At 45.5% G+C, this 26,032-nt stretch overlaps 1 protein-coding gene across 1 annotated transcript in view; it reads left to right on the top strand.

Moving 5' to 3' along the window:
- The first annotated feature begins 6,728 nt into the window (after window positions 1-6,728).
- LOC8050608 overlaps window positions 6,729-26,032 on the top strand; it is a 212,791-nt gene continuing 193,487 nt past the window's right edge. The window contains exon 1 of the mRNA XM_040215189.3: window positions 6,729-7,193. Coding sequence (XP_040071123.1) covers window positions 7,052-7,193 — 142 coding nt within the window. The 5' untranslated portion in view covers window positions 6,729-7,051. The remainder of the gene's footprint in view (window positions 7,194-26,032) is intronic.

Raw genomic sequence — 26,032 nt, 5'->3', positions numbered from 1 at the left:
CTCGAACATCAACTCTCTGACGGCGGCTCTCGGACGGCGGCTCTCGGACAGCGACTCTCGTACGGCGGCTCTCGTACGGCGGCTCTCGGACGGCGGCTCTCGGAGGGCGGCTCTCGAACATCAACTCTCTGACGGCGGCTCTCGGACGGCGGCTCTCGGACAGCGACTCTCGTACGGCGGCTCTCGTACGGCGGCTCTCGGACGGCGACTCTCGGAGGGCGGCTCTCGAACATCAACTCTCTGACGGCGGCTCTCGGACGGCGGCTCTCGGACAGCGACTCTCGTACGGCGGCTCTCGTACGGCGGCTCTCGGACGGCGACTCTCGGAGGGCGGCTCTCGAACATCAACTCTCTGACGGCGGCTCTCGGACGGCGGCTCTCGGACAGCGACTCTCGTACGGCGGCTCTCGTACGGCGGCTCTCGGACGGCGGCTCTCGGACGGCGGCTCTCGGACGGCGGCTCTCGGACGCGGCTCTCGGACGGCGGCTCTCGGACAGCGACTCTCGGAGGGCGGCTCTCGAACATCAACTCTCTGACGGCGGCTCTCGGACGGCGGCTCTCGGACAGCGACTCTCGTACGGCGGCTCTCGTACGGCGGCTCTCGGACGGCGACTCTCGGAGGGCGGCTCTCGAACATCAACTCTCTGACGGCGGCTCTCGGACGGCGGCTCTCGGACAGCGACTCTCGTACGGCGGCTCTCGTACGGCGGCTCTCGGACGGCGACTCTCGGAGGGCGGCTCTCGAACATCAACTCTCTGACGGCGGCTCTCGGACGGCGGCTCTCGGACAGCGACTCTCGTACGGCGGCTCTCGAACGGCGGCTCTCGGACGGCGACTCTCGGAGGGCGGCTCTCGAACATCAACTCTCTGACGGCGGCTCTCGGACGGCGGCTCTCGGACAGCGACTCTCGTACGGCGGCTCTCGTACGGCGGCTCTCGGACGGCGACTCTCGGAGGGCGGCTCTCGAACATCAACTCTCTGACGGCAGCTCTCGGACGGCGGCTCTCGGACAGCGACTCTCGTACGGCGGCTCTCGTACGGCGGCTCTCGGACGGCGACTCTCGGAGGGCGGCTCTCGAACATCAACTCTCTGATGGCGGCTCTCGGACGGCGGCTCTCGGACAGCGACTCTCGTACGGCGGCTCTCGTACGGCGGCTCTCGGACGGCGACTCTCGGAGGGCGGCTCTCGAACATCAACTCTCTGACGGCGGCTCTCGGACGGCGGCTCTCGGACAGCGACTCTCGTACGGCGGCTCTCGTACGGCGGCTCTCGGATGGCGACTCTCGGAGGGCGGCTCTCGAACATCAACTCTCTGACGGCGGCTCTCGGACGGCGGCTCTCGGACAGCGACTCTCGTACGGCGGATCTCGTACGGCGGCTCTCGGACGGCGGCTCTCGGACGGCGGCTCTCGGACGGCGGCTCTCGGACGCGGCTCTCGGACGGCGGCTCTCGGACGGCGGCTCTCTGACGGCGGGTGGCAAGAAGCCTGCAGCGGTGAGAGGAGACGAGGATGCTCGAGCCGGATTTGGCGGGGAGACGGACGATAGCCCGGGGAAAGTACGGGCAAGACGTTGAGTTGTGGACTCGACTAACGGACCGGACGCCGACACTGGACGACGACGTCCCCATGACGCGATGTGGGCGACCAACTCTGGGACTAGGAGCAGCTGCAGTGGCAGTGGACTCTGCCCCGGCCTCACTGATGACCGTTCCCCGGTCCCGAAACCCCCCAGGCAATAAGTGAGTCAATAAACCTGTTTGCCGAGAGCGAAGTATTACTGTGACATGTTCATCCGAGGACAGGGTCTGTGTGAATGGGAGTTAGAAGCTCGCAGGCTACAGCAGGAATATTGAGGATCAGGGCATATAGGATAAATATGAGCAAATAGACACGCGCTGTGTCGTATGCTAAGGGGAAGACGAGACAATAGAACATGGGGTGGTGAGGTGCGCAGGGCGTAATCCCGCACTCCCGGAGGGGGCGATGGATTTAGCAGGAGCGGTAGGGTTTTCAGACGAGAACGTAAGAATGGAGGGTAAGGGCATTTTATAACAAAAAGGAGATTGGAAGACTGGTGAAATTTATCTAGGGATAATGAAAAGACCTGCAACTAACTGACACAGCTGGGCACAGGCAGGACATGGGAAAATTGGGACTGCCTCCGAAGTGGCTCCGACCCAAAGTCTCCTCTCTGCCTCACAGTTTTCCCGGTGCAGGAGTTGCGCCGACCAGGTGATAGCCGGTGATAGCAAACGATATGAGAAGGGCCATGACGGTGTGCTTCTGAGCATCATAAATGGCTGCATTGGGCGGTGCCGTTGACTGCGGTCGCCTTAACGTGAAACCGAGTATTGATGCTGGTATGCTTTTTAGAGTGTAGCTCTTAATAATAACTTTATTCACCATATCACATATGGTGGGAGCTGGAGAAAAAGCTGACAAAGCAGCTTGACGGGTCTCCAGCCCCCTGAACAGGTACACAGCGGGGCCAAGTTACATACAAGCAAGAAAAAAAAGCAACAGCAAAATAAACAGAAACAACCACAAAACGCTGTTATGGTAAAACAAAAAGATGACTAACAGGCTGTCAACTTCAAAAAAAAATTGCATGAAGACTAGACGACTGATAAACAACATATTATAAAAAGTAGATAGTCACGTAACTCACGCGGGCTAGAAGATAATATATCAATATTCGAATTCAGGAAAGTGTTTAGTAACGTTGGAAGTGTATTTCTAATCATCTGAAGACCGTAATCTGTACGCGATGTACCAACCATCCAGAAATCTGAGTGGCGAGTAGAATGTGTCAGCTGTTTTTTCCTAAGGGATGCCAAGCTTAGCAGGAAGCTGTCTATCACAGAATATTCTTGTTTATACTTCATGATAAGCCTGTATTCATATTGTTGATGTATTTTAAGTACCCCGAGTTTTTCAAAAATTTGGTCCGTGTGAAAAAGATAAGGCACGTCACACACGAGTCTTAACGCTCTCTTTTGCAGTATGAATATTCTATGTAAATTTGTTTTAGTAGCGGTACCCCATACCAAATGACAATAGTTTAAATGAGATACAAATAGTGTGTTATACAAAAGTAGTGTAACACTTGATGGAAGAATTAGACGGTGTCGATGTATCAAACCAATTATACAAGCAAGTTTTGAAATAACGTAATCTAAGTGCGCTGTCCAAGACATGTTGTTTGAGAACAACACGCCCAATGTCTTGAACGTGGTGCCCGTTTCCAGTTTGAGCTGAGTTCCAGCTTAGGGGCCCGTTTCCAGTTTGAGCGGCGTCGGCGTCGCCGTCGCCGTCGGCGTAACCCGGGCGTAACCCTAAGGTAAGGTGACACCCCCGGAGGAGATTGAAGAATGAGGGGAGGAGGAGGAGAAGGAGGAGGAGGAGGGGTATACCCTCCCCTCACTACCTTTCCCTCCTCCTCCTCAAGAGCTGCGCTCTAATTTGGCGCTACAGGGAGTTGTAAGCGGCTTTCACTTTTTTTCTTAATTCATCGTTTGATAATCTGCGCTTGTCCTGTATGGTACTTTATCATCTGTCCTTGTTTGTTGCATTGATTCTTTTCCTTTTGAAAAACAAACTACTGTAAATATATAAAATACGCATTGAAAATACATGAACAGTGACACGTTGTTCACCGGGAAAATAAACTTCGCGTCGCCGAACGCTCCTACCTTACCCGAATGTAGCGCAAGCGGTTAGAACCAAATGCCGAGGTGTCGGCACTAACCGCAACCTTATTCGAGAGTTTAAAGTGATATTCTAAAACCTTCTATGGACAGATTGGGTATATTTTTGACCGTTTTCGGTAACTAGAATGGTATAGCTCCATTTATTCGAGACCTCTGTCGGCTGCAATTTTCTAATTTAAAAGTTTAGAAAACAATTTATAGCTATTGAATAAAATAACGGTTTTTGGTGAAACTTTCGCATCTGGTTAAGACCGCTAGCGCTACATTCTGGAGGAGATTGAGTATTCGGAGGTCTGTAGTTAATTTTTGCGATGAAAAGAACACTGCGCATAATTAAGACAACGTGTAGATTTTTTTTTTTTGATATGGCACATCCCTGGACAGAGCTGACTACAAATTTTAAGCGTGTGTTCTAGAACCTCAAGAAACTAAGGGCTAAGAAGCAGTCACTGTATACAAACTAAAATGTGTGCCAAATAACGGTTTATAAAAACTCGTATATATAACTTAGGACATTCTAAAGAGACATCACATCCAAGCCAAAATAACGCAAGCTAATAATTCATTTCAAAACATTGAGGAAAAAACCCTGAAAACATATTTGAAGCTCCGCGGGATCTCCCACGAGATTATAATGACTTCATCAAGCACAATTAATGGTAAGCTAAACGCCGGATGGTTCATGCTAAACATAGTAAAATTTCTCCTTTGCTTTTTATTTTTTTATTGCAGGCTGTGGTAGCATGGGGCTGGGACGTCGGCAGAAGTTTATTTTGTTTCCCCAGACGTTTTGTTGTGACATAAAAGAACACATACATGCAAGGCTCATAACAATAACTTCGGTCATCATCCTCAAACCAAACCTAAGCAAAAAAAAAAATTGATAGCCTTTTGCTATGTGGTCGCACTGCCCACTTTAGATTTTGCCAAGGCGAGCGAGTTTGTGCTCCATGTGTTTTCCCGGCATACCAGTACACCTCATATTTATACAGTGTACTGGGCATTGTGAAGTTGCAAAACGTAACGACGAAGTAGACATCTTCAAAACGATTACATTACTCAGAAGCAGAGCCCGAAGTAACAGCTGTTTTTCTGTGTAGAAGGAGCAAAAGCTTAGCAAGAATGAAAAGAAGCCCGATAGGCATGGTTTTTGCCCTGATTCCAACCTGCCCGCCTTGTCCGGCAAATATCGATGATTCATCATCTATCCCAAAGCGAAAGTTAAAAGGCTGCGTTTGATTGATCTAGAAATACAATGGTCGTCTCCCGTCTAATCTGCATCCATTATCTCCCATAATAACAGGGAGACATCTTGTATTTTTAGTGCGTCTGCTAGACGCGCATTTTGGTTGAGCGAATTGGCAGTCTACATAAAATTACACTCATCGACCCCGGCTTTACCTTACATTTGCTCGCGCGTGATCTATTTATTAAGTTTTTTAACGCTCAGTAACGCTATCAGTACCGGGTTCAACGACTTAGCATCATAATCGCAACCGGTAGCCAATTAATCAGGTGATAAACAGTCACAAGGACGTCTCCATTTTGTTATCAACCTTCGGCTACAACTCAAATCGCACTTGCGTTCTACGCGTCTTCCTTTTGGAGGGATCATCGGGGCCCAAGTCACGATCAACGCAACCGAAGGACACGGACGAGATTAATACACTCCGCTGGCGTTCCTTGTGCATAAAGTTAGTGCTACCGCCAAAGAGTACGGCTTAAGCGCTATGCGCGTCTTGCAGAGTCGATGAGCAGTCGGGAATGGACGTGCTGCGGCGGAAGGGTCTTCGGTGGCGTGAGCTCGACCTGTCGTATCTAAGTTCGCTGGCAGCCGCAGAACATCGAAGGCGGTAGATTCGCGTTGTCCAAGGCCGCGCACCGAAGACACGCATCCGGTTGTCCCAGCCTGGCGCTGCTCTCACTACACTAAATATACCCATTATCAGTAGCCGAGCTCTTCGGTTTCTGATATCTTTCCAACCAGTCCGCACCAAAATATGTGTCTACTGGAATGTATGCAGCCTGGTGGCAATACGTACGCTACGATGGCTCGTTTAGTTTGCTCTTTGCCGCAGAACTAATAACTCACAAAACGCGCTCTATATCCACCTGGCCGATTGAGTTCGACTCTTGTATCGTTGTCGTGTTTACCAGGTGTCATACTATGGCGCTTTTGATATCCGGGTTGCACGATCCTTCACGTACCGGAGAAGTCGGTTGCTGGCGTATAGGGGACGTCATTGACTAAATCTTGTCTCGCAGCATACGCATCGTGGTCTATGAACGCGCAACTTGAGTAATGCGGCTATGATAGCATGTGGCTGATTTCATTCCCGTTTTGCTTTAATAGCTGGGGTCCTCATTCAGTTTTTTCAAGCGTCCGCCATTTAAAAAAAAAGATATCAGTACAAAAAAAAAGAAACACGATAAGCCAATAGTTAAAGCAGGTGAGGAAAAAAAACGATCAGGAAATTGAACTTATATCGGCTAATGCGACAACCCTTGCACGGTATTTTGTGAAAAAGAGCCGCACACAAAATATGCTGCAAATGCCCATGTTTGGTCATATTCTAGAAGGGAACAATTTTTCTGATCATTGTCCGAACTCTACCTTCTGTTTCTGCATATACATAAAAATTACTAATATTTTTTTTTTCAGAAATGTTCTTTAGTTAGGAACAGATGACGTAAAATTTCTGATGTTAAACCCCTGAGGAACAAACAAATATCCCTAATCAAAAAGCAAAAAAAAAAAAAAAGCAAAAAAAAAAAAAAAAAAAAAAAAAACGCCGGGCCGATTTGCGGCGATGTGAGGGCACGACGAGGCAGACTTTGATAGCTTATCAGCGGCAGGCGCGAAAACTCCTTCGGCTCGCACTCGCGGCACGTAAAGTCGCAGCCGGCTCAGCAAGCGATAAAGAAAAAAAGAGGCAAGTCTGGAGAAAAAGAGCGAGAGAGATAGATGGACTACCCGCGGAACCGCTCGGCGAGCAACCGGCGACGCCAGCAGTTAGTCCCGCGTCGCTTCCCGACCGGTGTGCAGTCCTCCGTAATGCTCGTTCACCGACGCCGGCACCAAGTCGCGCCTCTCCGGAGCACCGTCGTCCTCGAAGCCATGCCGTGAGCTGGCTCGTGCCGCTTGTGACATCGTGGTTTTCTGCCCTCCGTCAGCGCGTTGCCTCGCGGATGCCGTGACGAGGTGTCGAGTGGACGTCGGTGTGCGTGTCTCCCCTTTTTTCAAACAACTGAGTCGGCCGCATTTTTGTGCTCTTGTTAACAGGCGTTCTTTGTGGTGATAGCTTGGCGGGCGTGCGACGTCTGGTAGGACGTCATGCGGTCTGCGTCCGTTTGTGTTGGACGTCGGAGCGGTTTCGTGATCAGTGGGGTCGTTGTGATTTCTATACTCGTCTTCCTGGAGTCCCGTGGTGTGGACGCCGGGGTCGCTGTGCGGACAAGGAATGCCACTAGGACAGGTGAGATATTTTTTTCTGGTTCTTGCGATGAAAATCGGGCTGGTGGTGCCATCCGAATCGATCAATACCCACAGTCTCGCGAGGAGCTCGGAATAGTCCTTCGACTTTCTCAGTTCTTAATGCGAGAGGACAAAAATGGACGTGGGCTTGTGAGGTCTACGATGTGGAGTAATGATTTCAAGTGTTGCCGTCGAAGAGTTGCATTTATCCGGAAAATGTAAATGTGCTCTGGTCAAAAAAAAAAATTGGATGTTTTTTTTTTCTTTTGCTAGAACTGCTATCATGATCAATCGTCTATTTGGAATATATCAGATGCTCACAATCCCGTCCCCCTTTACCGCTAGGAACTCGATCTTTGCGCGTCCTGTAGCTGCAACTTTTTAGTCTCTAAGCTAACTTTGATTCTAAGCAATATATATATATTGTCAGGCTCTTGGTGAATAGATGAGTTTAATACAATGAAGAGATTTGACTATGATGGTGTCGCCAGGAGAATCGTTGGAGCAATTGTCCGAGCGCAGCTCGAGCGTTTCCGCTGCTGCTCGAGATGCGCGGGGCCTTTTTGGCTTAGCCTCACTTCTTCCTTTCTAACAGCTACCTCCCCGTTGAAAAAGGGCCGGTCCGCCGGCCATGGTGCTAGGGGACTTGGCGGTGGTAGCGCTTCAGTCGAGCGACGTGAACGACATCAGTAGGTTTGGAGCGGTTGTCCCGGGGGGGAATGACTGGAGTCACTTCATAGTTCGTTGTGGACAGCTGGCGAGAGATGCGAAAGGGGCCTCGGAATTGTTTTCGGAACTTTTCGCATTTTCCTGGCTTGCGAGAGGGCGTCCAAATGAGAACCTCGTCACCAATGTTGTAGGTAACGGGAGTGTGGTGCTCGGCGTGACGCATAGTTTGTTGCTGTTGTGATTCTAATGTTCGAATGCGGGAAAGTTGCCGAGCTTCTTCCGCGCGGTAAAGGATGGTCTGGGTGTAAACATCTAGAGAAGAGTCGTCTATGTATGGCAGAAGCGTGTCGATTGTAGACAGTGGCTCGCGTGCATAGAAGAGGTGATGCGGAGAGTAACCGGTGGTGGCTTGACGGCTCGTATTGTAGGCGTATGTAACGTATGGTAAAATTAAATCCCAGTTGTCTTGGTCATCTGTAATATACATGGAGATCATATCGGTCAGTGTGTGGTTGAACCGTTCCACCAAGCCATTTGTTTGCGGATGATATGCAGTGGTGACGTTATGAATTGTGTTTGCAAGGCGGCAGACTTCTCGAAGAAGGCTTGCTACAAACGGCGTGCCGCGGTCCGTGATAATAGATTGGGGGGCGCCATGTCGGAGGAGGACGGAATGAAGAAAAAAATGGGCTGCATGAAGAGCTGTGGCGGCGGGGAGCGCTTGCGTTTCGGCATACCGGGTTAGGTGGTCGATAGCGACAATTATCCATCGACTCTTTTCTTGCGACTGGGGGAACGGACCGAGGAAGTCGAGTCCTATGCGCTGAAATGGGTGGCTTGGTGGAGAAAGCGGCCTGAGTGGTCCAGGAGGTGCAGTTGTTGGTCGTTTCTTTGCTTGACATAAATGGCATGCGCGCACATACTTATTAATAGTGCGGTGCATGCCGGTCCAGAAAAAGTTTTCACGGATTCTGAAATAAGTTTTAGCGAATCCAAGGTGTCCGGCTGTGGGGTCGTCGTGATTTGCCGCTATTATTTTCTTTTGTAAGTGTCTTGGAATTACAAGGAGCCATGGTCGTCCTTGGGGCTCGTAGTTTCGTCTATAAAGAATGTCACTACGAAGAGTGAATAGACGTGCGCGTCGTTTGGTGCGCTGAGGGCACGATGTTGGTTGGCCTTGCAAATAATGAATCAATGGCTGCAGGGAATCGTCTGAGAGTTGCGCTGTAGCCATATTGATGTTGTCTAGAGTTGCTGTGTCATCTGTCCCAAGGGCATGAGGGGGAAGGTGCGCTTCGTTTGGAAGCGGACATCGAGATAAGCTGTCGGCGTCGAGGTGCCGCTTCCCTGATTTGTATACGACAGTGAAGATGTAGTCCTGGAGCTTTAATGACCAGCGGCCGAGACGTTCGGATGGATCTTTCAAACTAGCCAACCAACAAAGGGCGTGGTGGTCAGTTACAATACGGAATGGGGAGCCATATAAGTAAGGGCGAAACTTGGATACAGCCCATGTGACGGCTAAGCATTCTTTCTCGGTGGTAGAAAAGTTGCGTTCAGCTTTGGTTAAAGTTCGACTAGCGTATGCTAAGACGCGCTGGTGTCCGTTGTGAGTTTGGGCGAGAACAGCGCCTATTCCATGGCCACTGGCGTCAGTTCGGATTTCGGTGTCTTGACCTTCGGCGAAGTGGCCAAGAACGGGAGCCGAGGTTAAGGCCGTCTTGAGGCGTTCAAAGGAGGTTTGTTGGTTGGGACCCCACGTGAAAGCGATGCCATTCCGTAGCAGGTGATTGAGAGGCTCAGCGATATCGGAAAATCCCGAAATAAATTTTTTGAAGTAGGTGCACAAACCCAGGAATGTCCGTAAGTGCTTGATGTTTTGTGGGGGAGGGAACTGCGATACCGCCCGCAGTTTGTCTGGGTTCGGTCGTATACCGTCTGCGGTGACCAAGTGGCCGAGGACTTTGATTTTCTGGGTACCAAAAGTACATTTCTTAGAATTTAATAGCAGGCCAGCAGTACGCATGCAGTCAAGAACTCTACGAAGCCAAGATAAGTGTTCGTCAAAGGTAGAAGAAAAGACAACAATATCGTCAAGGTAACACAGGCAAATGTTCCAGGTAAGGCCACGGAGGAGGGCGTCCATCATGCGCTCAAATGTCGCAGGCGCGTTGCAGAGGCCGAACGGCATGACGTTGAAGTGAGGCCATCAGGTGTTATGAATGCTGTTTTGGGCCTGTCAGCGGGCGCAAGAGGAACTTGCCAATACCCGCTTCGGAGGTCCATGGATGAAAAGTAGGACGACCCTCGTAGCGTGTCGAGGGTATCGTCTATTCGGGGCAGTGGGTAGACGTCTTTTTGTGTCACTTTGTTAAGGCGGCGGTAGTCGACACAGAAGCGCCAGGTGCCGTCTTTCTTTTTTACAAGCACCACGGGGGAGGACCATGGGCTACATGAAGGTTCAACCACTTTTTTTTCTAGCATGTCGGTGATGTGAGCTCGAATCAGTCTACGTTCTGGGGCAGATACTCTGTATGGTCTGCTTCGGAGTGGAGGGGAGTCTCCAGTATCGATGTGGTGCTCGACAAGCGTGGTACGGTCGCCAGGAGAATCGTTGGAGCAATCGTCCGAGCGCAGCTCGAGCGTTTCCGCTGCTGCTCGAGATGTGCGGGGCCTTTTTGGCTTAGCCTCACTTCTTCCTTTCTAACAATATATATATATATAAGGAGGTCTGGCGAGGAAGTGCTTACATCAAAGTTCTACATAAATCCCAGACTCCTATTTTCTCTAGGTCTAAGCTGAACATTCTTCGTATAAAATTTTTCTAAGTAACCAAGTGTTTCGAAACGACACGAACACGACGATTTCCCTGCCTTTGTCAGTGATAACAAAAACAAATTCCGTCACGGCTAGTCAATGTTAACTATGCGTCACGCCTCCTGCATGGTTATCGACTTGCATCGGAAAGCTTAGCGTGGCGCGATTATATCGTTGTACATCATGGAATATAGCCCTCAAAGGCTACCACAAAAAAAAAAAAAAAAAAAAAAACACGAGACAAACACCCAACTCAACCCCTTGCTGTAATCAGGTCATTCTCCTTGGAAAGACTATTCTTTCTTTCTCTTTCGTGCTGAGCACGTTAAAGAGCTTTCTCGGGTTGAGTTCTTAGCTCCCACAATTGCTTCTACAGCATTTTGGTTCACGTAATTTATATTTTATTTTTATCTGATGGCGTGCTTTGGGAATTGGGTCACTAAATTATGGTGGCACCACAATAAGAAGGAGAACATTAAGGAACTCTAGGGAAAATCCCACTCCGCACGGCTGCCGGGTGAACATTCGGAATTCAATGGACCTTCTGCTCAATCTTTATCTTTCGCTGCGTTTCTTTGTGGCCGACGCGGGGAAACACAAGTTTGGATGGGGTCATACTGGTTTGAAGCAGGTCTCCAGAAGATTTTGTATAATATTAATGATGGTTGTACAATTCACTTCATAAGGCATTGATTATTTTTAAATTATGTTATTCGCTTTCCTTATTCAACATTTTCTTGTTTTTGTTGCATTCAAATACTCCAGATTGTAAGCGTAGTTTTGGCAGTCACTTTCTAAATTGCAGTTTTTTATTGCATAAATGCTACCAATGTCGCGTAACATTTCCGGTTGATGCAACAATTGCTAATCTTAAATTTAGGCAATTATCCACACACTTCAACTAATAAACTGGCGTTTTCTAGATCTCGATTGGAGGTTGACGTATAATTCGCCGTACAGTCTTCTTTGAGTTTACAGGACTTCAGCCAGCTCGCAAAGAAGCAGGTGCTTGCAAAGTGCACTCTATTCTACCTTTGTGCGCTACATGTAGCGCACATGATTGATTACCACTATGTCGCTTGAAGATATCCCAGTTAAGTTGTTTTGATAATTGTTTTAATAGAAAATCGTCTAAATCGTGTGACACATGTTTTTAATTGAAACACAATATAAACACGTAGCTTTAATTTAAAACCCCAGAGGTTCATGTGAGTGATATATGATACCAGAAATATTAAGTCATCTTAAAACATATCCCTCGCACGTGTGCAGGCTACTTCTGCAAGAGCACGTGACGGAATTCACGTTGCCCTTATCGTTCAACATCTTTTGAACGGTATTACGAGGGCTGTTTTCCTTTAAACCTTCGATGAGCTGGACAAGTGAAGGCAATGAACGAAATGTTCGCATACAGGAAATTTATATAAAAACTCCATCTTACCTTTTCAAACTATTGCACATCACATGTCAGCCCTGATCATCGCGTTACAAAAGTTTCGGGCTCAAAGGAAATTGCCGCCCGGGTTCTCGGTCAATCGATGTGGCGTCAACGAGGCTGTCACTCGCCACAGACGTGTAATGTGTATAGAGAAAATTGCATGATTTTTGGGGGGAGAGCGATGATGGAAAGACGAGGAAATATGTATGTGGCAAATTACAGTCTTGTTCACGTGAGGTGGAATGACCGAGAACGCCGGCGGCAACCTTCTTTGAGGAGGGTGCCTAAACGCTCGTGTCACGTGACGAATTGATGGCGAAATCTTTGCGGCGATTACGTAGACAAGTATCTAGACTGTTTATCAAACTTTCGTGAATATGAAAACATTTTATCACTCTTATGTTTGTTCTTATTTTATCGCTTAAAGGGGATCGCAAAACATGCAGCCCTCGGATTGTGTGCAACAAACGCTGTATCCGAAACACTTTCCTACGTGTAATACGTACTCTCCATGAAACCTAAATTTATTTAAAGGTATATTCACATGCTGCGTATTTCTGGCAAGTCTTGTGTCACGCAACTAGGTTTTGAGAAATAGATGCGCCGTTTGAACGAGGCGGTTAAAAACGCGTGCATCCGAAAAAGGATGCGCGCGCTTCTCGACCTTGAGGCGAGATTTTGCTGCAACTTCACCGAGGCCTGTCAATTCCCCGATGGAGAAATGTGGAAGCTGCCAATGGGGGATCACTCGACATAGCTGTGACGTCTAATCTTTGAGGCGAAGCGAGTTTTTGAATTAGCCTGATTTTCGGCCGATCCTGAGCCAAAGCCGAAACAAAATCAAACAAACCTGGCGGTGAGCGACGAGAGGCGAAGCGATGCATAAAGCGGAACGAGCTCGGGTTCGACGCGCGGTGCGGACTCCTCCTCAACAGTCGCCGCGAGTGCAAGCACTGCATATAAACGAGACGACTGGAGATGTCTTTTAGCGTTGCAAACATTCACCAAATTATTCGAGATCGTCCGCCTGTTCTTTGACGTTCGAGGTATTTCCTCTGTTTAGAAGGCCTAGGAAACCGACTGGATCAAATCCGATAAAGTTTATAGAGTGGTACTAATACCTGATGGCTGGTAAACACCTCAAACACAAAACGATTACGCAAATAGGCGGAAAACGACACAGACACAGCTTTACTATCAACTATTATTTAGTATTCCATCTTCATAATCCCTCGGTCTGGACTTCTTCCCCATTCACTCGACCACTGCGTCTTTATGATATTCGATAAATTGGATACACTTTATACGCACATTGAAGAAACCGAGGAATACACCACAGAAAACAAGCGAGACATAAACAATCGAAATAATTAAAATGATGAAGTGACCTAAGAAAGGAACACAGCACCATTCACGTACGAGTCACTGGCCTTCGCACATCACAATTAGATTCCACTACTAGTCAGTGGGCTTCGGTACATTGTAAATAATAAACTTTAAACAAGAAAACGTGTTCAAAGGCCTTTCGTTATGAGCCACTGGGTTTCATCAACAATATTCCAAAAGATAAGACAGCCAAATAAAGAAACTTTTTTTTCTTAGCAGTTCATTGACCTTTCAGATAGAGAGCGCTGACGCACTCGCCGTCAGTGCATGGATTCAATTTGCTTGGTGTCTGCTTCAGCGTGCTTGCCGCTGTGTTGGTATTTGATGTCGTTTTCGCCTAATGTTTCGAGAAATATGGAGCACAGAGCCAATTAAACATACTGAGAGGGTTCGAGAACTACAAAGTTATATTGAGCCTAAATGCGGACGTTTTTTCACGAATACGTTATGATGAATTCGGCCATGTTCATCATTCGGCCAGGTTTTGCGGCGGAAAGACTGAACTGATTTCATATGAAGATCACCATGGATCACGGCTATACCCTCTCACACTGGTTTCCAGAAAAGCATATTTAAAGATACTCTAATTTATTGATGCGTAATAAGTGATCAGGCTGAAACCTGGTTAGCAATCTGGTGAATCGCGAAGAGATGATCTCAGAAGTCTACGGTTCACTGGTTGATTTTTGCAGAGACTAGGGTTCTGTAAACTTCGCAGACTAAAAAATAATCATAGAATTAAACAAATAATATAAAATTGAGGTGATCTTGTCTGGACTTTTTTGTTTTAAGGAAATTAGGTACTCGAAAAATATTTCAGTAGTGTATTGCACGCCAAGTAGCCGATACATTTAACTACCGCGCTGTTCGTACGAAGTCTCTCTAGTAATTTCTCAGAATGTTTGCACATGCTAAGTTTTTTTTTTGAGTTGTGACTGCAGTGCGATAAACAATCCATGCCCTTCTTGCGAGTTTCACAAGTTGAGGAACCGTTGCCATTTGTTTCGTCTGAGGGTCTGCCTTTTGTCGATATTTATCGGACTTTGTTCACAGAATGGGGGAAATGTTTTTTTTTGTTTTTTTTTTTTTTGCAAATAGCTGTGTATAAATTACTATGAAAATTCAAGGAAGGACGCGCATGGCTCACCGATAAGAATGGTTCCGTGTTTTCGGTGTTTATTTTTCTTTCAAATTCAGAATTTTTTTTTTTTTTTTTTTTGGGGGGGGAGGGGTTATTTTGTTTAAGATTTGATGTTTTTTGTGTAAATTGGTTAAAGAAAAACTGAACCACTTCTTTCAAAAAAAAAAAATAGAAGTTGATTCTATCATATTTTTAACCCGTGAATTTGAATATCACGTTCGTTTTCCATTAAAATGTAACAAAACGCGAGAAACCACGAAGAAGCTCCGCACAGTCGTGACGTTATAAAAGGGCCATTCGGCCGCGAAGCGCGTGTCGCTCAAAAGTTGCGCGTACAATGGACAGCTTACAAGGTATTAGCGGCGAGATGTTTTGGTGGCGTCCTCCTATGGTTGCCTCTCGTGACGTCATTACCTTGCGAACGAAGAGTTTGACGGTGCTTGTAATGAGCATTGCGGAAGCTTAAAATCATACCTCTCTGATACCAGCACTGCCAACACCGTCAAAATTGAAGGTCTTTCATTCCTCTTTTTTCCATCGATCAGAAATCCTTTGCTGACGCTATAGTTAGCATCCGGCCAATCGTGGAAGGCCGATCAATGCGGCGCTTTTGATGGCGCACGTCTCCAATACTCCCCCGCTCTTGTACCAGTCGTGACGTCTTTTTCAGCCCTTTCCAAAAATAGTAAGAGTGCGCGTGCATAGCTTTGACAAGTGATGGATATGCGCGAAAGCGGAGATTTCGAAAACTCTTTTTGTGACATCACACTCTGTGAAGAAGGGCCTTCAGCGGTTCTTTTGAAAATTATTTTCGGTAGCCTCCATGCACCAAAGTAGACAAAAAGTCGATATTAGAAATTCTGGAGGTCAAATCAAGATGATCCAAGCGTGTTTCCTCAAATACAAAACGCTTCAGCTACCCTTACGAATCTGTAAAAAAAAAAAAAAAAAACCTGCAACAAAAAAAAAAAAAAAAAGCTTTTTTGTTTAAAAAGAAAATGAACACCGAAACCTCAAAACCCTACTCATAAAGAAGAAGCCGGATGTCCGTCCGCGTTCGCGACTCATGTCAACAGTCATTCTACAGGGAAACTGTTATGTCGGATAGACAAGTGACAGGGGATGATGTGACAAATCATTGGGGAATCAGCCAAGGTTTTTCCTATGCATGATTGAGGTTAGAAAAGATTTGATTCAAATAAATTCTAGAAAGAGTGTGCGGGAAAAAAAGTTTTATCACCAGCTTATACCAGAAAATATTGCAGACGAGCTAGGAGGCCCCAAAGGCCATTTAACTTTTATTTAAATAGTACTGATGCTTACCCATGGGCCCATATACGGGTGCCCTTTCTTGCTGTGGTTTCTTCTCTCTTACATTTTAGTTTTGTTTGCGTCTGCTCTTTCGCTTTCTCATTCTACACTTTTTTCGGAGGCAGCAAACTCGGATCGCAACGGGGGGTTGCCGTCTTCCTCGAATATTGGGTGATAAACTCGCAATCACTGCTGCTGTGTGGTTGTGGTGAACTCTACCAACGCCTCATAGATAACAAACTTGTAGTGCTGAACTTTTGCCATTACCTGAAACGTACGGGGCGCTGTTGTTGTGGTGTTTCGCTCCAGGTGTATTTTCTAGGAAAGACCTAATGCGGTTAATAAATTAAGAGGAACCTCCTTTCCTTTCGTGGCCCTCAGTCGTAGCAGAACGAATCAACCCTATGCCACCAGCTAACTGCTGTACTCTCTTTCACGGCAACACATTGGCACGAAGAAAACGCTGATACATAGCTGGCTGCCGCTCCTGCCCTCTTCAGTCTGCAACGTCCTCTCGTAAGGCAGCATGAAGACCGGACCATTTCCAAGAAGCGTATGACTTGTATCATACAAACCAGTGTGTCGAACCGAAAAAAATACGGGTTCGGTTACGGTTCAGGTTCAGGTAAATTTATATTGTTCCGGTTCAGTTCCAATTCGATTAATTCGATCCGCGAACCGGTTTCGAAATTATAAATGACAAATTGCAACATCAAAATAAATTACAAATAAAACATCTGAAATCAGCACATACGAAACGGGATACATCGTAGTGTAAGGCTCAGGGATTTCTACCAGGAATGGTTTCTTTATGTGCACTCAAAGGTTACCTCACCGACGTTTACGCATTCGGACTTCATCTAATTGGGTCCGACGCAGTAGCTGTAAAATCCGCGACCTCCTTATCAAACCCACTTACGAGTAGAACTCGCTAACTATCCAGCCACCTGGGCGTGTAAGCAATTGAAGGAACAGTGGGGAGAAAATACAGCTTTCTTTATTTGAACTAGCCTTCGGTAACTCAAATTAGACCCTTAAAGAAGTTTTGACTAAACAAGATACGGAATATGAAAAACACTTCACCGAACGCAACGCCAGAAGGACGTAACAGGATAAATATTTAAATAGGAGAGTTCGCTGTCCCACAAATATGTTAGCTTCTAAGTGCCCATACGAAAGCCGGATGCATTATTATCAAACTCCACAGCCTTTTCTTTTATCATTTCGATGGAAGCAAGCTTCAAGAACTCGCGCGTTCTAGAAACGTGTTATGAAATGAGCACACAGCAGCATTTAGGATTTACGAGATTTAGGAAAATGAAATCCCGTGACGCGATTTTTTTTTTTTTTGCATAGCCTCCCAATTTTTTTTCTTCCGTGCAAGCCGCGACCAGCGCAATACTGGTTCCTATGTCAAGATTCATGGATGCAGCGTTTGTCAAGATTCATGGATGCAGCGTTTATATTCCTAAGAGTGAGTGGGGAAGAAAAATATGTAAGCGAGGTGTGTGTCAGTTGACGGCACTTAAAAAACAAATGGCATTGATAGCACATTCATTGTCAACAGCGCGTGGCCGAACCGTTTTGACATGAGTCGGTAACCGTTATTTTTTTTCCGGTTCAGTTCCGGTTCGGGTTCATCGCGATAACAATATAACGGTTCGGGTTCGGGTTCAGTTCCGGTAAAAATACCGGTTCGGTTCCGGTTTTCTGTTCGGTTCGGTTCCGGTTCGACACCCTGATACAAACCTATCAAAGGATTGTCTTCTGTTGGAAGCTGTGGAATCCCAGCACAGTGACGTACACAAGGGCGAGCTCCTTGCTTTCGATTGAGCCTCAACTGCACGGGCCCGTGTGTGTGTGTATATGGGGGGGGGGGGGGGGGGGGTCAAAGTCGAAGCTACGCGATCGTGCTACCTGCATGTTCTGCGCTCTATAATGGCAAAACATTGTGTACCTTTAGTATACCGTTCGGTAGAGCTCTGTCTGTCTATGCCGGAAAAAACGGTGGAAAAACTGCATCGTGACGTCGCCGGTGGGAGGATCCTAATCTCAATCGCCAACAACCTTCATCGGAAGGGAACTGCATTGTGACGTGTCCGGTGACGTCGCCGAACTGTGGCGATTGAGTGAAACTGCGTCGTTTTTTTTTTTGTTTTTTTTTTTCTCCCTACAAGGAATTTTGGAGAATCGCAAAACTCTGGAGTGAAGGGTTCTAGAAAGCAATGCTCTTAAGTATCCGAAACGTATAGCGCAGAGCAATTTAATTAAACTATTTTTTGTTAAAATTTGTCGCATGAAATATTTAGTTTACTTAAGTTACACAAAAACTAGTATCATTAGCTGCACCCCTTTACGTTGCGCAGGCAGGCGGTCATGGCCGACAACTCGAAGAAGCGGATGTCCTCGCGTGTCGGTCCACCAGATTAGCCTTCTGACCCACTTTTTGACAAAAACCCAAGTTTAAGTAACGGGCCGTCCCTGACAGTGCTCTGACCAAGCCTGAGCGGGACGAGTTTTGGGACGGAATTGTGGACGAGCTGAACGCCCAAGGCCCGTCCATCAAAACGCGAGAAGAATGGAAGGGCCACTGGAATGCTCGTGTGTGCCACGCCCGAGCACAGGATTTGGGTATAGCGTGTGCTGCTCGGCCGTGTATCACTACTGCGTAGTGCGCGTTAAAAACCCCAGTCTAGCAGTCGTACTGCACTGGCTAACTTGCTTACCTACAATAGGTAGCAATGTCGTCATGTTAAGGCAGACTAACCTCCTGCTGTATAAACAACTAACGACAATTTTAGACTTTGCTTGACTGCGTTAGTGCAACTTCTCCCGTGCTGCACGAGAAGGAAAAATTGTTCCTTCGGGGGTTAAATTTTCGGTGAAGTAGCAAGCAAAAAAACAAGAAAAAAGAATATTTCCCTCAAGTGGGGTTTGTAGTAGAAGAGGAAGAAAAAAAAATCAGTTGTTAGTCCCACGGTGTGTATGGTATTTTATTTATGTGTATGTCGGTTGCAAGTAGTTGCTTTAAAATAAAGTATATATATATATATATATAAAACTGAGAAGAAACAAACCCTTAGTGAAAAACAGCAACAACGGACGATTTAATCTTCGACGTTTCGGCCGGAGTCCGGCCTTCGTCAGGAAGCTATATATATATATATATATATATATATATATATATATATATATATATATATATATATCTTTCTCTGCCGGAACTATGAACCAACTAGCTCAACTTAAGCCGGTTACCGTTGCTTGGCTTTTCGCTCAGCCAAATCGCTTATATGGGTACACTCAAATGAAAACACAATCGTGTTGAATCGTGTAAGAGTATTTAGAATATTTATCGATCACGCCGCTGAACGTGCATCGCTCGAAGAACTTCCTTTTTGTGAGCGCCTTCTCTGCTTGAGTTTGCTGGAATCACAGCCACTTCGATCCGAGGCAATCGATGATAGCGTTGGTGACATGAACATGTACGCGGCTCACGGAGCACTGGTGAACACTAATGTTCTTGTCGCTCCCGAACGGTTCCCTGGAAGCCGCCAACAGAGTGGAAGCGTAGAGCTGCGAGGACTTGTTGTTCGACCGTCAGCACACGGGCCCTTCGCGACGCCGCTGGAGCTTTCCGCGAAGCTGGTCGCACAGCCAGCGAGTCACCCCTTTCGTCAGCCGGTATTCGCCCACAAACCTCGCATTGCTCGTCTCGAAAGCATCGCGGTGATCCCTAAAAACTCGATCCGCTGGCGAACAGTAGAGATTCATATGTTAGGGTCGCCATCTTTTACGATGCAGAACGATCTCTGGCTTCGTCTCGACCCCTTAGTTAACTGCATCGTCAAAGTGCATTGTAACGACATCTTGACGTCATCGCCAACTGCATCATTTTACGAGCATAGCAGGATCTGCATAGGAAAAAACTACATTTCAACGTCATGTCACGTGACCCAAGAGAATAGCCAATCAGTGCCCGATGCCGTTTTTTACATAATTTAATTTGCGTTCCAGGATAGATAGACAGAGCTGTGTATAGAGAGAGTTCAGAGATTGGGAGGAGCGGGCAGAGCCAGGGCGTGCATCAGGCGCAGGTAGAGAGCTTGGCATGCTCTCTTCGCCAACCAGAAGCCGAAAAGAATCCCTCAGCGGTGGTAGCGAGAAACAGATTTAATAATAGCGTAAGGGTTAAATGTAGTAACTCTTCATGGTTGAAAATATGGTGCATGTGATGTTTCGATTATGAACATGCTAAAAGATGCAAGAAACGAATGTGCCACTCGAACTCTGTTTTGCTCGGACAGAGTGTGGCAGCTCGGACGGCAGATTAATTAAATATTTTATTTATTTATTTATTTACTTACTTCTAAAGGCCCACATAGGTATGACATAGAGGGATGTAGATAGAATATCATCCTAGTCGCACAATGTTTTAGTTGTCTGAAATATAAACGGCAACGGAATCACGCTAACAGAGCTCAATAACGCGTTGCGTGGTGCAGGGTCACGCACACCAGCTTGAAGTAAGTTATGAGTAATGAAAAATTAAAACAGAAGATATGTACAAGTGCTACCAAAAAAGAAGGTGCATGAATAACCTTATAGTAAAGACTTACTTAGCGTTGGTGGAATGGACACGCGGATGTGTAAAGGCACCAGACGTACACGTACTACTTAGAAAAGAAAAACAAAATAGATTTCATGGTATAGAGACAGGTAACACTGAAAAAAAAAAAAACGTGTCATGGGTTGTTTTTGCGATTTCACGTGCCAACTCATTCCAGTCGACTATGGCCTGCAGAAGCGGGGAACATTTATACAAGTCAGTTTTTTGCGAAGGAAGTTTGAACTTTGTTGGGATGATCATGACGAAAAAAGAGTGGGTGTGTGCGTGTGGGGGGGGGGGGGGGGGGATGACGTTATTATCGCGACATTCAGTTGAAGAGTGAAAGATCTTATGAAAATGCGATAGCCAGACAAGATATCTTCTCTGCTAAAGTGCTTGCAAGCCAATTGATTTTTTTAAAGTTGTGTGACGCTTACAGGTGTGTATTGTTTTAGTATGAATCGAGTTGCACTGTTGTTAAGATAATCTAATCTGCCATTTAAATACGTTTGATGCGGGTTCCCAATTATAGGTGCATACTCCAATTTTGGCCTAAACAGAGCTCTGTATGCTAGTTGTTTCGTTTCTGTCAGTGTTGTACGGAATGGCGCTCCAAAGAACAGCGTTCCTGGAACGCGTTCCTTTTAGGAGGAACGAAGGAACGCCCCCGTTACATTTTGCATCGCTGTAACTGGAACGGGAACTCGTTACATTTTTACTGGAACGTAAAAAAGAACGGCGTTCCTTTTTCTTCGTCCAGTGGGAAAGTTTTAAATTTATTTCTAAGAGGGAGATTCTCAAATGTATAAAAAAATATCATTACGAAGAGCAGGGTTTCGTTAACGTTTTTTTTTTTTGTTAATAAGGGTTTATTTGTGGGGTTCTTGCTTGGTAACAGTTGGGTGCAGGAGAGCTAATGGACATTGATAGATTTGTTTTCAGTGTCCGAGACTGCGGTACAAAAAAAAAAATTGTAGTCGAACGAAAAGACATAGAAAGAGGGTCGTCTCAAACTCAGCTACTTTCTTTGCTTCCACGAATCCTCATACACTCAGAAATCTAATGCGCGCTACAGCCGTCACTGAACTTTCACAAAGAGGCCTACAGTTAACACAGAAGAGCAGGCTACCAGACATCGAACGCAATCTTGTATTCCGAACATTGGTCAATTAAAATATACACAAAAATTAATCTTCATTCTGTCTCCCCTTATCCTTCACCTTAAAACTGAACAACGAATTTAACTTTCTCGAAGGACTGGCAGTTTTGAAGACAGCCGTCCAAAAGCCCTACCCTATTCTTTACTTGCTTGTCTTGCGGACATAAGCATCGATAAGCAAGTGTTGTTAAGTTCTGTCAAGGAACTTTGTTAGATTGAAACATGTGAGGCTGTTGTAAAACACTCGCGCAACGTAGGGTATAACAGTACATTTGGCTCGTCTGAATCGCTCACCACAAAATGAATCGCTCACCCAAAGCAGAGATCTTTAAAAGGGATCTCAACAAATGAAACATTGCTTGCGCTTGTTTTCCTCTCCTGGTGTCCTTCCATCACGGCATTCAAATTCGTATGTTGCCATTTGATGAGATAGATAAAAACAACAAAAACAACTTTGTTTAATCTAATTTAATACGGTAATCATGAAAATACAAATGTATAACGTACATGTAACCATACGTTCCATTCTTTAAACTTTAACGGGAACGAGTTCCTTTTTCACAAATGGAACTTGTAACTGGAACACGTTCCAAAAATCAGAAGGAACGAGGAACGACCTTTCGTTCCTTATTTTGAGGAACGTGTGCGACACTAATTTATGTTATAGCTGTGTACAAAGTGTTTCTCATAAATACACACGATTAATTTGCTCTTTAAAGAATGTAGTCTATATGAATATTCCATCAAAAATTAGGAATTCGATGAACGCGCAGATTTTTAAATGTCGTTACTTCTTCTAATTTGAATTTATGGGTGTGTAGCTTTGATGTAGATTGAAATAACGGTTCGTAAAGGTAATCATTTCCGATTTCCTAGATTTATTTGAATTTCCCATTTGAATTTGAATTATTTGAATTATTCTATTCAAGTGTTTGAAGGTCAATACATTTTGATTGACTAGATATGTGACAGTATACCACACAGTCGTCTGCAAATAGTCCAAATTTCAGTGTAAGATTGTTAGGGAGGTACTTGGGCCACAAAAGTGGCCCAAGAACAGATCCCTGTGGCACTACAGATTTGAAACTTACGAAGGGTGAACTTATGTCGTTTCCTATTACGGTTCGCTTTCGGTTGCTGAGGTATTCTCCAACCCACGTAATTATCTTTGCGTTAATTTTAAGATATTGCATTTCTTTTTTTAATTAGACGACCGTGTGGTACATGATCCAATGCTTTCACGAAATCTATGAGAACTGCGTTGGTTGGTGAGGATGCATAGATTCTGGTGTGCAGGTAAATTACAAGCTCGATTAGCTGAGTTTTGCTAGAGTGACTGCGTTGAAATTCATGCTGGGTAGGAAAAGATATATTGTTAGTAGCAAGGTGCTTCAACACTGATGAATAGATTATGTGTTTTAGAAGTTTAAGTTGAACAGATGCTAAGAATATGGGTCTATCGTTTGTTGCACAGTTTCCGTTTCCAGAATTATAAATTGCGACTACATTTGCAAATTTACAGTCGGTCGGCACACAACCGTTGTCAATTGACTGCTGGAACAGGCTGGCAAGCAAAACGCCTGACACACTTTCAGTCAGTTTTAGTAGCTCACAGCGTACCCCATTAGGCCCTGGGCTTGATTTTGTGGGTACTCGATGAATATCATTCATGACACTATCAATATTTATACTAAAATAATCCATTTCGTGACTTCCTTCTGTGTAACATAACTCAGGTAGAGGAAGTTTATCTAGGAACACTTCACCAAAAAGGCGTTGAGTTTTGAGGCTGATTCAAAGCTTTAAAGTGTTACGTCTCCTTTCTGGAGCAAAGGAAATTAGTTCTTTTTTTTTCTTTATTTGCTGCTTACTACACGCCAGAGATTTTTGGTGTCTGTTTTTAATATGCTAGGCAAGTCATGGTTAAAAAAATATAATTGGGCTTTCTTATCTCGTTTTTGCATAGACGTGAGCACTGTTCGTATAATTGCCAGTCATGCTTCGTACCCGAAAATTTGGCTTTTCTGAACACATTCTTTTCTTTTTCGAGATCGCCCGTTTTAGACTTCGCGAAAACTAGGAACAGTTCTCACTTGGGGTGATAACCAACTTCGGGATAAAGTTTTCACGTATCAGTATTGATTTTTTTAAATAAAAATTAGCAATTGTTTTCAAACTGGGCATGCGTGGCACTTGGTTATATATTGCGCCACAAAATTCAATAAAGAATCCTTGAAGGCACGGCTATTTGCCTGAGAATAATCGCGAATGTTCTTTCTAAAATCGACCCTCGTAGTTCTCACGGCATTATAGTCGAAGTAAAGAACTCTATGGTCGCTCATTTCATCAATAACACGCACAGTCACGTTTTGGGGTGAAAGGTACAAGCAAGGTCCAGTACGGCATCACCTCGCGTAGGCTGATTGACGAGTTGTTTTTTATTTAAAGGGATAATTTAACAGAGTAATAAAGCTTGAAGACTCTTCTTCCCGTGAACAGGTGGTACTCACATCAAGGTTAACCCAATCGGACCTGGGTACTTAAAATCACCAGCCGAAATAATCACTGAACGTGGATGCTTTGATTGCATATGTTCGAAAATATTGGTTAATTCATTCATAAGTTCACAGGTAGAATCAGGCGGGCGATAGCAAACACCGACTATTTCATTCTGAAAAGAAACACCAGAAATAGACATCCAAAGTGTTTCAAGAGCCGAGTCAATGGGCAGCACAGTGCAGATTATGTCCCTGAGTACCACGATGATAACACCATGGTCAATCGGTCTTAACGAAATATGTAGAAATTCGTGTTTACTATAAATCCTGAGTTTCGAGTACTGTTGAAAAGCCATGTTTCGGTTCCCGTAATTACTTCGGTTGAACATGAAACGATAGTGCCTGCTTGCTTATCGTGCTTTGATAGAAGGCTTCTGAAATTCGCCAAAAGAAAAAGATGGCGTCCTTGCCTCCCGGGGGCAACGGGTTTTGGAAGCTTGGGATTGCTGTTGCGTCACTGCGGACGCTCATGTGCAGCGTCAGTGGCTCTAGGCTCTCTCGAGATAATTAATACAATATCAGTTTCGGCATCCTGCATATACATCAGGTTGTTCAGAAAAGGTTTATAATGAAAAAAGTTTACTCTATCGTTTGTAGTTCTCACCGACTTCCCGAAATGCTAATGCTTCTTCCGAATTAGCCTTACCCTTGGCTAGTAGTCCTCTTCGATCCAGAGACCAGGACTGTTAGTTAACTTTAGCCTCGATACTCCAAAAGTAAATCTTGCTTGCTTTTGAAGGTTAGAAATTTAACAGTTATTGGCCTGTGAACGCCTTCTCTCCTTTGACCAATACGGTGTGCTCGTTCTATGTCACCGGTGTTTATCTGCAAACGGTCCGAAAAGAAGCTGCGTGCGATGCGCACTGTCTGGGACCATGGCTCATTTCCTTCTTCAGGACATGGCTCATTTCCTTCTTCAAGGATTCCTCCGATAAGCAGGTTACTTCTTCTCTTTTGCTTTTCGAGTGCGTCTACAGCACCATGTAATCTATCAAATTATTGCTCTTTTGAAGACACTTGCTGGATTTGATTCTTAATTTCTGTAACCACCTCGTTTCCGTTGTATTTCCGCAATTTCGCCTACCGCGATTTTAGTTTAGACACCCTGTTTGTTAAGTCTCCGATCCCCGACGTGAGTTGGTTTAATTTGTCCGTAGTCTCTTTCTGATGTTTTGCATTTTCAGAAATGACAGTGTTCAGTTCTTGAAGTATTTGATCAAGCTTGGTATCATTCGGCCCGGAGTTTGCCTCGATATCGCCGGAACATTTCAGCAGTTGAGCAATGCAGGACGTTACTAGCAGAATGTGCCTTGCGCAGAAATGAGGCACTAAATACAAATATTAAGGGCTCATCTTTCTAACTCCCTGCACATTTTGGAAGAAAAGAACCTGAGCGCGCTCTATAAGTACAGAGGTCTTCGCCCATTGTTAACACAGTGCACAAAAACAGTACTCAGAATAGTTAAGATTTTCGGTCAAGAAATCACTAGAAAATACAGCAGCATAGTGGTGGGAACTCACATACGACGAAACAACTTTCAAATTTAGCGTGCTAGACGCTTGGTTGCCAATCCCGCTTGACTCGATGTACCCGGACTCTTTTGTAAGATCAATGTTGCGGTGTCGCTGGTTGTCCGATGAATCCGATAGCGAAGCAGCACGTAGCAGTCCGCCTTGCTGACAGCGATCCAGAGAGGCAATAACCGGTTCTGATGTGCGGGTGACTACGACGAAAAACCTTCAAAGTTGGCG

The sequence above is a fragment of the Ixodes scapularis genome, unplaced genomic scaffold (assembly GCF_016920785.2).
Source record: "Ixodes scapularis isolate PalLabHiFi unplaced genomic scaffold, ASM1692078v2 PGA_scaffold5__190_contigs__length_132052651, whole genome shotgun sequence".
Taxonomy (NCBI): Eukaryota; Metazoa; Arthropoda; class Arachnida; order Ixodida; family Ixodidae; genus Ixodes; species Ixodes scapularis.
This window is presented reverse-complemented; position numbering and strand designations above follow the sequence as displayed.